Source organism: Populus nigra, chromosome 3 (genome assembly GCF_951802175.1).
Source record: "Populus nigra chromosome 3, ddPopNigr1.1, whole genome shotgun sequence".
Classification (NCBI taxonomy): domain Eukaryota; kingdom Viridiplantae; phylum Streptophyta; class Magnoliopsida; order Malpighiales; family Salicaceae; genus Populus; species Populus nigra.
The window spans coordinates 14278511-14293372 of NC_084854.1; the positions used below are offsets into that span (position 1 = coordinate 14278511).

General features: G+C 30.7%; 1 protein-coding gene across 1 annotated transcript; it reads left to right on the plus strand.

The window, feature by feature from the left end:
• Positions 1–7156: 7156 nt before the first annotated feature.
• Positions 7157–13683, plus strand: LOC133690225 (uncharacterized). The gene is made up of 7 exons (XM_062110451.1): positions 7157–7918; positions 8010–9244; positions 9700–9765; positions 9955–10083; positions 10747–10797; positions 11679–11819; positions 11952–13683. Exons 1-7 carry the CDS (start codon positions 7792–7794, stop codon positions 13050–13052), a joined length of 2850 nt encoding a protein of 949 aa, XP_061966435.1. The 5' UTR covers positions 7157–7791; the 3' UTR covers positions 13053–13683.
• The last annotated feature ends 1179 nt before the right edge of the window (positions 13684–14862 follow it).

A 14862-nucleotide genomic window follows, 5' to 3' on the forward strand; every position in this document is an offset into this window, starting at 1 on the left:
GAAAAAACAATTATATTGCTATTCCCTTCATGATTTGTGAATTTAAATTAAATTCATATGTTTCGAGAGAGAAAAATGATGATATTGTTGAACAAGTATGTAAATGTGATGGTTTTACTTGAGTGGTTTTTCAGTGTTGTTTCTTTTTTTTTTTTTAGATGTAAGATATATTTCTAAAATATAAGTTAAGCATACAAATTACTATTGACTTTTGATGTGAGGATTTGAGGATTTTTGAAGTAATTATAATTTTTCCTAATTTTATTAATTTCATAAATGAACATGTTCGTAAAATTATAGTATGTAATATTGCAACTATTAATATAATTATTGATGAGATGTTTGAGAAATTCTCGAGATTAAGCTATCTTTAATGAATAAAAATAGATTTTTTTTCTCTTTATATAATGGTATCATTGAGCTAGTTTTCTAATCCCATGTCCAAATCCTTATTATTCACGTAAATATAAAAGAAAATAGTTAGTATTGTTAATTAAATATATGAGTGATATGTTTAATTTGCATCAACTTTAATGCATTTTCATGACATCCGACATATAAATTATATAATAAATATTTTTTCAATATAAAAGGTTTCAAATTCATTAGAACTTTATTAATTTGATTGGTAGATATGTACCCAAAACTATTAAACCAAATTTGGTTATAGGTAATATTATTAATATTTGTTTGGTGAAAAGTGGTTTTTTAGAAATTATTTTTTAAATTTTTTGTATTTATTTGTCATTAGAAAAATTGATCAATAAAAAATACTTTTCAATTAAAGAAAAATTTGGCTTAATTTCTAAAAAAGTATTTTCCTTTTATTTTGGGCGGAAAACACTTTTAAGAAGTTGTGAAAAAATTTAAAAATATCATATTATTTGCTGATTATAAAAAATTTGGTCCTCAAACTTTTTATTGATATATATTTTATTTTGAATTTTTTTTCAATTTCACCCCTTAGAATTTGATTTAATTTATTTTTATATTAACTTTGGTCCTTATTTTTATGATTGTTATTTACTTTTCTCTTATTATTTTTTCAAATTGAATTTTTTTATCTATCAAATTTGGTCCTCATTCTTTTTATTGTTTCTTATTTTATTTGAAATAATTTATGAAATTGTAATTATTATTATTTTAATGTTATCATCTTTTAATTTTTTTATCTGTTAGATTTGATATTCATTATTTTGATTGTTATTTATTTTATTTGAGATAATTTATGAAATTAGATTTTTTTTTCAATATCATTCTCATTCAATTTTTCAATTTGTGAGATTTGTTCCTCATTATTTTAATAAATTTGAAAAAAATATTAATAAGTTATTTTCTAGTTTATTTTTCATAACATAACCATACACTGAAAAGTGTTTTCCAACTTATTTTCCATGACACTACCGAACATTGAAAAATAATTCACTTTCTAAGAATTCACTTTTCAAGGAAATCACTTTCCAAAAAAAATAACTTTCTAGCAAATAAACGAGACCTAAATAATCATAGGATTTTTCTGAGTGTTATTGAATTACTTTTTACATCTCAAGACTAAATTATTTTTCCATTGGGACTCGAGCAAGCCACTCACACTCGAACCGATGCATTAACAAGATTTATTTTGTATGGCCTCCTTTGAGGTTCTAACCTTAAATGAAAACATGGTAAGTAATATGTAACCAACTAAGTTAAACCTCCAATGGTTATAATGTTAGTAAGATTTTGGGTATGAAAATAAATAAAGAGTAAAATTAAATGGTTTAGAAACGTAAAAACATTGTTTTTAAGATATTTATTTATTCCATGTAAATATAACACTTTCATGATACAATTAAGTTATCTAAAAGAATAAGAAGAAAAGACAAAAAAAAATACTTTTTTTTATATATATTCTCTTTGTGTAATAGCATGTTTATATAGACTTGAAACATTTTAATAAAATTATATAATTGTTAACAAGATAATTATATTTTGAATTAAATTAAATAGCTACTATTTAGTTTTATTTCAGAAGTTATAAATATCAAAATTAATTACAAAAATTTAAACAAATTAACTCGATAAAAAATTATTTGTACTAACAAATTAAATTTCAAGTGTCAAGTATTATTTTTCAATAAGAAAACTCATTAACCATAACTTTCATTTAATTTACTACAAATAAAAACTCATACTTGTAAATACTTAAAAGGAAGTGTTTTTTTTCAATGTAGAGTAAAACTTTTTTCTTTTTTATTCACTTACAAACTAACCAACATATACATTAACATTTAACATTATTAAACTTTACTTGTACTCACATAATAATTTGTTTAAGATGATTTTACATGGATTGCTTTTTCTGGATAAAAATGTGTCAACATATACAATAATAATTTGTTTAAGAACTTTCAGATAATCTTAATCAAAACATATAGTCATATAATTGGATAAAATTTGACACTATCTTTTATTTTGAAATAATCATACTAATATTGTTTTTACAAGTCATGGATTTGAATCATTTTTCTATGAATTTTTGTTCTTACAATGATGTTGAGTATGTATGTGTGTATAACTATTAAAATCGACATAAATTTAACATAGACATTTATCAATATGATTGATACAAATTATAAAGAATTTTTCAAGACTAAATTATATAGAATTACTCTAATACCAAATATGATAATAGCTAACATGATTAGATAATAGCTAACATTGTTAAACTCTAATGGCTAATACTATCAAACTTCATGTTTAAATGAATTATATATACACATGACTCAATTACAAGGCATTTGTAAAATATGACTTCATTATTAATTTTTTCCTTTTGAAATCGATATTTCTTTGGATTTCATCTCTAACTTTTCGTAGTGCATTAAAGAGCTCTAGCATAGCATTATTATATTGTAAGAGAAAATTATACAATGTGATTGTTACTTTGAGTGTTTTTTTGCACAAGACAAACTCCAATATTGTAAGAGCAACTTTTCGTAGTGCATTAAAGAGCTCTAGTATATAATTATCGTCTTCAACTTGGTTGTCACTAATGTCTCAATAGTTTGGTTGTCACTTTTCTTCTTGTTGAAAATTATGCCTCCAATATTGGTTGTGGTGGTATCCTCAAGCAAAAGGTTCAAGGTCATGAACAATTGTCCGATATTATTATAACATTTAGTTGGGTCCTCAAGAAAAGTATTCAACTATATATAAAAAAAATTATCAATTTTTTTACGCACTTCATCTTTTCAAGAGGTTATTTCTAAAAAAAAAAATTCTTTTAATAATTAATTATCAATATGCAAAGTATGATATTGAAAAAAAAAATGCTCAAAATATTGTTTCAAAATAGATTTTTGTCAAATGACAAGCAATACTTTCAAACTTTGATTTTGGAATTGAGTTTATAAAAGTACAAACTAATTATCTTCTAGATTTTCTTTCTAAAAAATATTTACAAGATTCAAGATGAGCACACTTGTCAAGAAAACAAAAAGAGTTATATGTCATAACCCCTTCAAGACCAGTTCATTCAACTATTAGTCTTCTTAATTCAACTTTAGTCAAATCTCTTTATACGAGACCAACTTTAACCTCAATCATTAGTTTTCAATACTCTCCTTAAACTCTTTTATTTCTACTACTTGACCTTCAAACAACATTGAAGCCATATAAACCTTAGTACAAAAATCTATTTTAAACAACTCATCAAGGTCTTCTTAAAAGAAACTTGTCAACCTATATAAATCAAGAAACTATCATATGTATATTTTCCCAATTGAAAACAAGTTCTATGATGAAAATTCTAATAAAATCATCCCTAATATCTTTCCTCTTCAATTCCAATTTGCCTTGAAAAATTTGCAAATGACTAGATAATTTTTAGGAATTCATCTAGATTAACACTAAATCGATTGAGGTATCTCATAATCAAGATGCAAGTAGTCCTTTCAAAATTACATATTCAAAAATAAATATTTTAAAGGTCTTAACATATCAAGATTGGAATAAAAGTTCTTATACTTATAAAAGATTTTCTTAAGACTTTCAACCTCCTGGATTTTATCTTGATTATTAACAAGTATGGTTCAATATATTTTACCTAAAAATTATGATCATTCTTAGTTTGGTCATTTTAAGAAAAATTGTTTAGAGAATTTTCCAATATGGTTTTCAAACCGATGGTGACAATAGTTCTCTCTCATCATTGATATTCTTCCTCAAAAAATTTCACGGGCTTTAGAACTATTTGCATAAAAAACTTTTAAATATGTCCCTGCCTCTTTATACTTCATTTGTACCTTGGGATCCTTAAATCTTATGTTGAGATTTCATGATAATGCATGACATAGATGAAGAAATTGGTTACTACCCATATCTCATACCTATATCTCATGAGAGATATTAAGAAAAAATGATGGCCTCAATTTAACAAAAACCAAGCATGCTCTCAAGATATTTAGTCTTGGTTACAGTCTTATTAATCTCAACAAATACAATCAACATCATCGTCGTAAGGTCAATATAACTTTTTAACCTCCAAAAAGCAAATTTCAGGTACATATTGCTTCATCCATCTTAAAATCAAAATATAAGAAAAAGCTTAAAGAAGTAATTTCTCAAATCTCAAGTTTAGATGATAAAGATATTACTCTTGCTGATGAGGATCCAAACTATGGTTTTGATATGATAGGATGAATATATGATCTCTAAGTTCATCAGCTAGTATTGACATTAGATTTCAATAGAATTATCTCCAAGTCACATTATCAATAATGAATACTATAATACCTTTATCTTCTCTAATGTAGAAATAATAATTTTAATTTCTTAAATATTTTTAAAATAAATGAATTTTTAATTAATTCTATGAAATAATTATTTTATTAATTTCTTTTATTATAAATAGAACTAATTATTTATGTTAAAAAGGTCCTTTTATATTATTTTATTTAAATTTTCAAAAGAAATAATTATTCTCCTATGGTTATTCAATTATTTATTTATGTTATGATTCATTATCAAATATAATTCGTTATTATTTCCATGTAAAAAGTAAACATAACCAATCTATTCATTTTTAAATTATTTGTTTTACTTATAACATATTTGATTAGTCTAAAAAATAGAAGTATTAGTTTTATTATATTTGATGTCTTTAGTAAAATAACTTATTTATTTTATTTATTTATTACAAAAATTGATTTAATATTTTTTATCATTTTTGTAAATGATGAATTTATTTTTGTTTCAAAATTGAATATGTTTTTTATTTATTAATTTGATTTAATAATTGAAATATGTTAAAACAAAATTTTTAAAAGTCAGACTAGGTATGAAAATATCATAGCTGATGAGTGAAAATACTATTCACTAGAACAATGTTTTCATAGTTTTACCCCTCACACCAAAAAATCAAACATTGGCAATTGAAGGTGTTAAAATAATTTCACAAGATCCATTAGTCATTACCAAATTGATTAGGTATGATAAGTCCTTTTGCATTTCAAATGCATATTAAATTAACAAAACACTATTTGAATAAAAAAAATTAAAACCAGAGTCAAATGACACTTTTGTATTTTCATAATGATTTTTACTTAATTATCATATAAAACGAGGGGCAATTTGGTATTTGACTAGGCATAAAAAATAATAAAAAATTAAAATGTGCAATGAAACAACCAAAATACCATTGTAAGACAAAAATAAAATTGGCCTTAAGGAGATTTTTTTGTCATTTTTCAAAGATTTTTTCATTTTATGAGGTCAAATGGGAGTGGGGGTATTGGATCGCTTCACAAAGAAATAAAATAGATAAAATAAAAAAATTTAGTCAACACATGCTAATATGTGAGAGGCACGCACGTCCTTTGCGGGACACGTATAACACCTCCTAACAATCAAAAGTGTCATTTTACCGTTTCGTTGGAAGGACACCCGCTTTTTTTTTAGACAATGCATGTTAGCATCATATTGCTGGTTTATTGACGATGGGTTTTTTTTCTCTTTCCTTCCTCTAAAATGACAAATTAGTCCTTTTTGTTGTTGCTATTTCAAATTTAGTTCTTATTCTTTTGATTTTTAATTTTTATTCTCGGCCCTTTTATAAATATTTTATCTATTTTTAATTTTATCATTTAATCCTAATTGGTCATATTATTTTTTCAATTTGGTCCTTATTTTTTTTTCTATTGTTTTTCTTAGCTTTTTTGTAAAAGTTTTATTAGTTTTATGATATATTATTTTTATCAATTTGGTCCTCATTCTTTTGATTTTTTTAGGGTTCTTTTTCTAAATTCATTTTTCTTTTTAATTTCATCATTCAATAAAATATTTTTTTTCTATTACAATTTTGATCTTCAATCTTTTAATTGCTATTTTTTGTTTTGAATCCTTTTGTATAATTGAAATTATTCAATTTCATCTTTTAATATTTGATTGATTGAGAATTGGGTTTCATATTTTTCTAGATGAAGTGCTTCGGTTCTAATGACCTAGGTCACATATTTGAAAAGTTAACACTGTTTGAATTTATATATATATATATATATATATATATATATATATATATATATATATATAAAGGTTTTGTGAATTTTTTTATTAGGTTGTTCTAATTTCATAATCTAGTCCGTGAATTTGATGGTAAAACTCGGGTTGTCTCGATCCTGATTACTAGGGTTATAAGTTTGTTATACTAACTCAGGTTGATTAGAGCTGAGTTTTATAAGTCATTTTTCTATCCCATTTCGTCTTTTTATATTTAATGGACTGTAAATTAAGTTACATCATTTATCATGATTATTTTAATTTTTTAAATAATTCATCTAATTTTGTTGTTTTTTTATGATTTAATTAAAATAAAATAAACTTATGTAATCAAGTCGAATTTATAATCTAAATCACATATATTTTATTTAAAATATACTTGCGGGAACTTAAATATTATTTATTAGTAATTTGTTTTTTAATATTACCTCGTGACGTAGCATGGGTCCAGACCTTTAGTTTTAAGAGGTAAAATATTGGCATTAAACTTCTTGAGCACCCGCACCAATCAAACAGCAGAGTCCAACTACAAATTCACGGATGATTCGAAACCCAAATCGAGGCCCAAACAAAAAAAAGCTCCTTAAGTCTGCCTTCACTGAAGAACAGAACCCGTAAATAGCTGCAAAACCACTCAGCCATAAGCCCGTCCGTGTCACGTATTAAAGCACCAGCTCCTGCGTACCCAATTTCGTTGAATTTGGTTTTGTTCTGCAAAACAATCCTAAATCCCTTTTCTTTTCTTGGTACAAAACTGGTCTTTTGTGTGTGGGTTTCTTTAAGAGGTCAGCGTGAGAGGATGATTTTGGTGCCCCCTTGTGCAGAGAGAATCAGGTTTTCTTGCATTGAGTTCTTGAACTTGAACTGAGTTTCAAGGAGAAGGGTATTCTTTTTTCAGGGGTTTTAGGCTTTAATCGGGGGTGTCAAAGTCCTCCAGTTCAGTATCTTCTTCTGCAATAAAATAAAGATTGGATTGCCATTTTTTGAGCTGGCTGCTATATCAAACCTTGTATCAAATAACAGTCTCAAAGTATTCGTTTTGAATTCTCTTTGCTATACAACTGTCTGTAGCTTTCCGTATAGTTTGATTTTTTTTTCCTCTAGCTTACTCTTGATCATTCAATTAGTAAAGGTCTATGTACTCACCCTTGCCTGCCCAAACTAAAACCCAGAAGGAAAACGGAAAACCTACTACTTTCTGTTTCTTTCTTTTTAAGCGAAGGTGATTTAGAGAGATCATTATTCCTCAATCCAATGGCAGAGACTCCTCTTTTCACTTTTTCTCCACTTCGCAAATCGCATCTCAAAAGTCAAACTTATCGCACTCTTGTTCGAATTTTATCGCACCCTCAGCTTTGTCAATTTGTTCCTCCGCCACCAGGTATTTTAATTTTAAATTTCAGTCTCAATTATATGTATTTATGTTTATTTGTTCTAGTGTTAGTAACTTATATATGTTGTTTTTCTTTAAGGTAATGGTGGTGATGGAGGGCCGCATGTGTTGGGAAACCAAGTATGCAGTAGGCATGTGGAGTTGTGCCATGCAAGTTTGCTGGATAAAAATGGCCAAGAAAGAGGGTTTAGTGACACGCAAGCGGTGATCAATGAGGTAGAGAACATAATGGGAATAGAAGAAGATGAGAACTTGGTGATTGATCAAACTGCTTGTGGAACTGGTTTACAAGATAGAGATTTAATTCAGGCGCAACATTTGCTAATTGATGAGTTAGAGCATCTCATGAAAGGAAACGTGGAGCTTGTTTGTCACAACAATTCTGGCCCTGTGACTAACCGGAATCGGAATGCTGCTGGTGATGTTGTTGCGGTTTCAAACAACCAAGATGAACATTTTGAGCGCCATCCAGTTGTTATCAAAGAATGCAGGGGTGTCGGCCAGCTACAACTTGATGAAGAAACCATATGTCAAAATAACAAAATAAGCAGTGAAGTTTCAAAACCAGTTGATAATTGTGAAGAAAGTTCATTGTCGAGGACTAATGGATTGGAAGTAAATAATGAAATGCAACAGAAAGAGATACAAAGTTCATTGTCGAGGACTAATGGATTGGAAGTAAATAATGAAATGCAACAGAAAGAGATACAATCGGAGAAATCAGTTTGTGCCGATGCCACAATGGGTTATCCTCCTGAAGATGGTGAGATAGAAGAGAGAGAAGTTTCTGGTGAGTTTGAGGTGGATGATGGATCAGTCGATATGTTTTCTGAGGATGCTGTAGTGCCACAGGAGAAGAAAGTTGATGAGAAGCAAGCTTCTGAAGGTATTATTGATAAAAATAGGCTTCCTATTAATGAAAAAAATGAAGCAAACAAGAAGCATTCCTGGTTTTCTTCTTCTATGGCGTACACAGTTGAGAATGCTAAAGATAGAAGAGAAGTGGAAGCCCAACAACGTTTCTCAAGTGAAATGGCATGTAAACGGAAAGTTGTAACTTATGAAGATCCTATATTAGCTGAAGAGGGTGTCTGGTGTAAGAAACAAAAGAAATGCCATGGAGTCAGGGAGCAAAACGATGGGAGTGCAGCAAAAGACCAAAAAAGAGACAGCAGAGTTAAGGAACAAAAGAAAGGAAATGTTGCCAATGATGGTGTTGGCTGCCCAGTGGTTTGTCCTAACAATCTGGCATCGTTCACAGAAAATTCAGATCAAACTGCATCTGCAAACCAAGGAATTGCATCGAAAGAAAATGTATAATTATTCTCCTGATTTTCTTTTCCTTTCTCCTGCTAAAGAGTCAATTTTAGTGCAGCATGGAGTCTTCGAGTATTGGTTTTAAAAAAAGAACATCCTCATTTTTTTTCTCCTCTCTGTATGTGGCGGGGATTATCATTTAAAGATTATATGCACGTTTGTCTTCATATTCTTTGCTGGGGGTTGGATCCAGAGCTTTCTGCCTCCTCTATATCTTTGGCATTGTTAATATGACGCTGGAATAGCTATGTCTAGATTAACTGATTTAAAAATTTCTTGAATTTGAGGGTTAATTTATTAATAGTGCACCAGAACCAGAAAGTTGATTCTGGACTTTTCTGCTCTCCTTCCCTCCTCTTGTCCTCATTGTGTACCCTCTCATAAATACATACCCCTAGTGCTTTCTTAATGAATCCAGATTTAACCCATTATGTTTTTTGGTTGTTCTACAGGATGCTGGTCTATGCAATAAGAAAAAGCGTGGTCCTCCTTCTAAGGAAAAGAAAGCAAAGAAGAAGGTTTTGATTTGTCCTTTCTGTTTTCTCATGTTTGGTTGGGTTCTTTTTTCTGTTAGCAAACTATTATTGTTTTTTATTTTTCCAGTTAATTTTGTATTCCTCCATCTGAAAACTTAATCTTTACTAAAGTGTAACTCTGTTGTCCCTAAAATAAACAACTTTCGCTCATCATTTAATGTTATTTTGCAGGAAAAAGAACGAAAAAAACGGGCTGAAAAGAACAGACAACTTGGTGTTAAAAGGATGAAGTTACTTCCTGTGCTGAATCTGAAACCTGTATCACCCTGCCGTCATTTTCTCAAGGGGAGATGCCGGGAGGTATGTGTTCTCTCTACACTCAATTCTATAACCTAGTATATCTTTATATTGATTTCTGAACTGCTTCAAAGACTCAACAACTTTGTCGTGTTGAGAAGTTGCTTTAGTCATTTACTGAAAAAATCAACTAAGAAATTGGTCTTTATGGTCTAATATTCTGCTTTTTTGATGAATTTTAAAGTAGACAGCTTTGATGAAGGTGATTATCTTGATCTCTTGTTGGTCTTTGTCAAGTATAATTGTTTAGCATATTTGAGTCTATATTTTTTTTTTCCTGCAGAAACAATTATGTGTTCTTCCAAATTCCTCTTTTTATTTAACGTTTGCCCTTGTATTTTTTTTTTCTGCCCAGTGCCAGAGCATCTTTCATGGTTGTAAAATGAAAGGGAATGCTTTTATTTTCATTTTCTACTTTCTTGACTTTCTACTGAACACGAAATATGCCTGTTTCTTCAACTTCTCTTTAATTTAATAGATTTTAAGACGAATTATTCAAATGGCTATCACTATCTAACTGAGTCTCCAATTTTAGGTTGCACTTGGAAGTAGTGTATTTTTTTGTCAATAGTGGTATATTGTTTTGGTGCTCTGTATTCTATTTTTATCTGGTTTTAGTTTTATATCCTGCTACTTGTCATTAGCATATTTCTTTTTATTTGACAGGGTCAAAAATGCAAATTTTCCCATGATGCAATACCTTTGACAAAATCTGAGGTACAATCATTTAAATTAGTACTTTATTTTGTACGGCCAGTTATCCAATCTCTTTTGCCTAGTGGTTTAGAAAATCACATTAATATGAACATTAACATGTGAGACACTCTTCCCATGGAAGTGGTTCTCCTCCACCCAACCAGAAACTGGACTGAAGCTTGGCTACAAATTTCTGCTTCTAACTGGCCTTGAACACATCTCATGTCAAAGCCAGAACTCATATACTGATATTTGTCTCTTCATCTTGGATTTAAGAAATGAATATACTGCTGTGACTATCCAACCTGTATAAATGTGTGCTTCGCTTTCGGGGTGAAGTTGGCATTTGGGGCCGAAAGCCCCAAAAACCCAACAACACCTCAGTTACATCTCATGTCAAAGCCAGAACTTATATACTGTTTTTTCTCTTCATCTTGGATTTAAGAAATGAATATACTGCTTAGACTGTCCAACCTGTATAAGTGTGTGCTTGGCTTTCAAGCTGAAGTTGGCATTTGGGACTGAAAGCCCCAAAAACCCAACACCACCTTGGCCAAGAGAAGTTTGGGTGTGGGATGCTTGTGCAGCCTACACAGGTCTCGCACGTGATCGTCAGATTTTGCCACAGTTAAGAACAAGACACATTTTATCTTGACTGCCATAGAAAAGAGAGAAAAAGTAGCAAGTAATTGAGGTTCATTCTGGAAAAGCATGCTTCAAAGGAAGCACTCACACAAATTATCTGGCCAGCAATTCATTTTCTCCTATCTAGCCACCTGTTGCAAAATCATATACTTAATTTAATTAGCCATATTTTTTATTAATTGATTTGGTAAGGTGATTGTTGTTGTTGCCAATTTCTATTAGCTAAGCATGTCTTGTCTTGCATTCTGGTTTTGCAGCCATGCCATCATTTTGCACGTCACAAATGCATGAAAGGTGACAATTGTCCATATGATCATCAGCTCTCCAAGTATCCTTGTACAAACTATGTGTCAAAAGGTTATTGTATCAGGGGTGAGAGTTGTATGTTTTCACACAAGGTACCTTCTTGCCCTTGCTAAATACGATTCCTTTTCAGCCACTTTTTCTGTTGTAGCACACGCAGAACCACAGTTGTTACTCTTGTCGTGTTTAGCTTCTAATGACTATCGTTGATTCAATTTCCACTTCAGGAAGATCATTCATCTACATCAAACGTTTCAAATGTTTGCACTCCTAAGGTGAAGCCTCCATCTTTGCCGAGCACTTCATATTCTAAGAGGCAACTGGATATTAGTGGAACTTCCAACCAGACTGCCAAAGCCTTGCCTGATTCCACAGGAGTTATTTCTGATGATAGACGTGCTGCACTAAATGTGGCGAAGACTGTACAGAATTTGCCTGCACTGGTGCCCAAAGGTATTAGCTTTCTTTCTGGTGGGAAGAAGTCAATGGTTGAATCTAGTCCTAAACCAAGCAGCCCATCTCTGAAGAGTAACGTGTTTGTCAAAGTTGGAAACCAGATAGATCAATGTGCATCCGTCACAGTTCAAAACTGCAATGAGATTCCTAGGAAAATTCCTTCCGTTGTTGCACCAAAGGGGATAAATTTCCTTTCATTTGGCAAAGCTCCATTGGATAAATGTTCAAGTACTATGAAATTAAAAAGCTTGGCCATTAATCAGGGAAATGGTGTCAACTTATTTTCATCCAAAAATTTCGCTGTGCACGAAGAAGGTTGCTCATCTTCAAATAAGGATAATAGTGTCGTAGTTGGCAAAGAGACACACCAAAGTGTGTCAAATATGGCGGCGCATAGGTTGAATAAGATGCTGCAGAAAACTGAACCTGTAGCATTTCAAGATGCTTCAGCGGATAGTTTTAGGAGAAACCAGCAGGCTAGCTTGCCTTTAAGTTCTGGTAGCGGTGTTCATGCATCTGTTCAAGAAAGTAAACTTGCATCCAATAAACATATAGAGTTGAGTGCATTCCAAGGGAGGCTGCCAGCTTCACCACTTGGTTCAGGTCAATCTTCTGATCAGTTGGCACATGCATGTTTGAAAAACAAACCAATATCTGCTCAGAAGGCACTAATGTCAACACTAGCATTTGCTACAAAGGTTGAATCTCTAATGAAGATGAATCAGTCCACCGGTGGTGCTTTTGCTGTCAGTAGCATGGTCAGCAAGGAAAGCAGGGATAGTGCTACACCTAGAGGTTTACAGATTGACTCAGAAAAGGCATCAAAAGTTTTGGATTTTTTATCTGGTATTGGTGGTGAAACAAAGCAGTAACCTGTTATTGCCAACTAGATATCACTGGGAACATAACATGTCTTTAGACTGGGAACTGGAGCTAATTCAAAAGCATTTGGCTGTCGAGCAAGAAGCGAAGACCATACTCTGATCATTTATTGGCAATTTAACTGTTATTCTTCATCCAAATTTTTTCAGTACTACTTAGGAGGTGCAGTTTGCACGTCTCCTAGCTGTCACTGCTCTTCCCTATCCAGCAGCTATTCTGTTGACTGGAAAGAGGCCGACTGCTGGTAAGTTTGTGACGGAGGTGAACATTGATGGCTGCATTTTTAAAGTCTATGAGGCGAACGATTTCAGTTTGTTCCTTGCTTTTGTTACGTATTTCTTGGAAGCACACATTCCAATTACTTGGCAGGCAATATGGATTCTCCGGCTGGCATCGCTCTGTTTTGCAGCACCCTGGGTTATGTATGGAGGACAGGAGCTTGCGAAATTGTGAGTTAATTGATGTCATTGAAAGGTAATAGGTCTGGAACCCAACCCAGGAAATATAACATATAACAACATCTATGTTGTTAACTGTCTCTGAACTCTTTCCGAATTCTGTGATAAAAATCTGAAAAAAAAAGAAGAAAAGAAAAGGAATGAGAACTTCAGTGATGAACAACTTCTTTCCTCCACTCATTTCAAATCTCCAGCAAGTTCTCACCGCTCAAATGAAGTTGGAACTCCATGTTTATGCTCGACTAGCTTTGAAAGGAATGCAGAGTGGTCATGATAATAATTGGTAGGAAGACATTCACCGATAAGTTATTTGAGCTTGCATGCATGCATGAAGACCTAGATTAAATGGCCATGAATTCATGAAGTATTTCACTCTACTCACTCATTTTCAATAATACCATGTTCGCCAACAATATTATTGATAATAATATTGTCATAAAGGAGCAAAGCCATTGCTTGGCTTCAGATAGGTTTAGTTAATGCTAATTGAAACTTGTTATAACTTAGTTTAAGCATATTAACTTGCTTATGTTGGTCCTTGTCGAGCCAGTCCAAAAATTAAAAATTTGAGATTTTCATTGCACGTTTAAATCCTAGAAACAAAAAATTGAGATAAATTTGGAGATAAGAAAGAGATATTCCTATAATATAATTAGTCTAAGATGCATTGAACTTTCTTATCAAACCAAAAGAAAAATGCAAACATGCTTATGTGTAAAATTAATTAATTTATTATTAATTTAACAATTGATTTATTTATATTTAAAAATTAAATATAATGTTTAACAACCTGATATGATCCTTTAAATATTAGAAAAGTCATAAGTGATTTGACTTAACTTTTCAATGATAGTTTCTCAGTATAATTATTATTCTTTTATTAATAATATTTTAATTTAGATATTATAATATATAGTATGTCAAGTCATGTTTGTTCTCAACACCATAACTATTGATTCTTTGAATATGATTTGAAACTCTTTTCAAATCTTATTCCACCTTGTGCAAAGATTTACAATTAATACTATTTGAGAAAAGATGAAATATGTTTTCTAATTCACCTAGGGTGATGAATCTTCTCTTGATTATTTAAATACATTCATAGAGGTCATGTTACACTCAATATTTGGCTATTTGTTACCCTTAATTAAGACAACGTATAACAAAATCAAAACATAGCACTCCATATATAAGATAATTTAGTAATTTCAAGTATAAGAATCACTTACACAACCGTCATATGAGGCTTTCCATATACACATGTGATCTCTCTATATAGACTTTTTATGCATGTCAATTTAATGTACATGTTATCTGATAAACATTTACATATTCGTTCTAT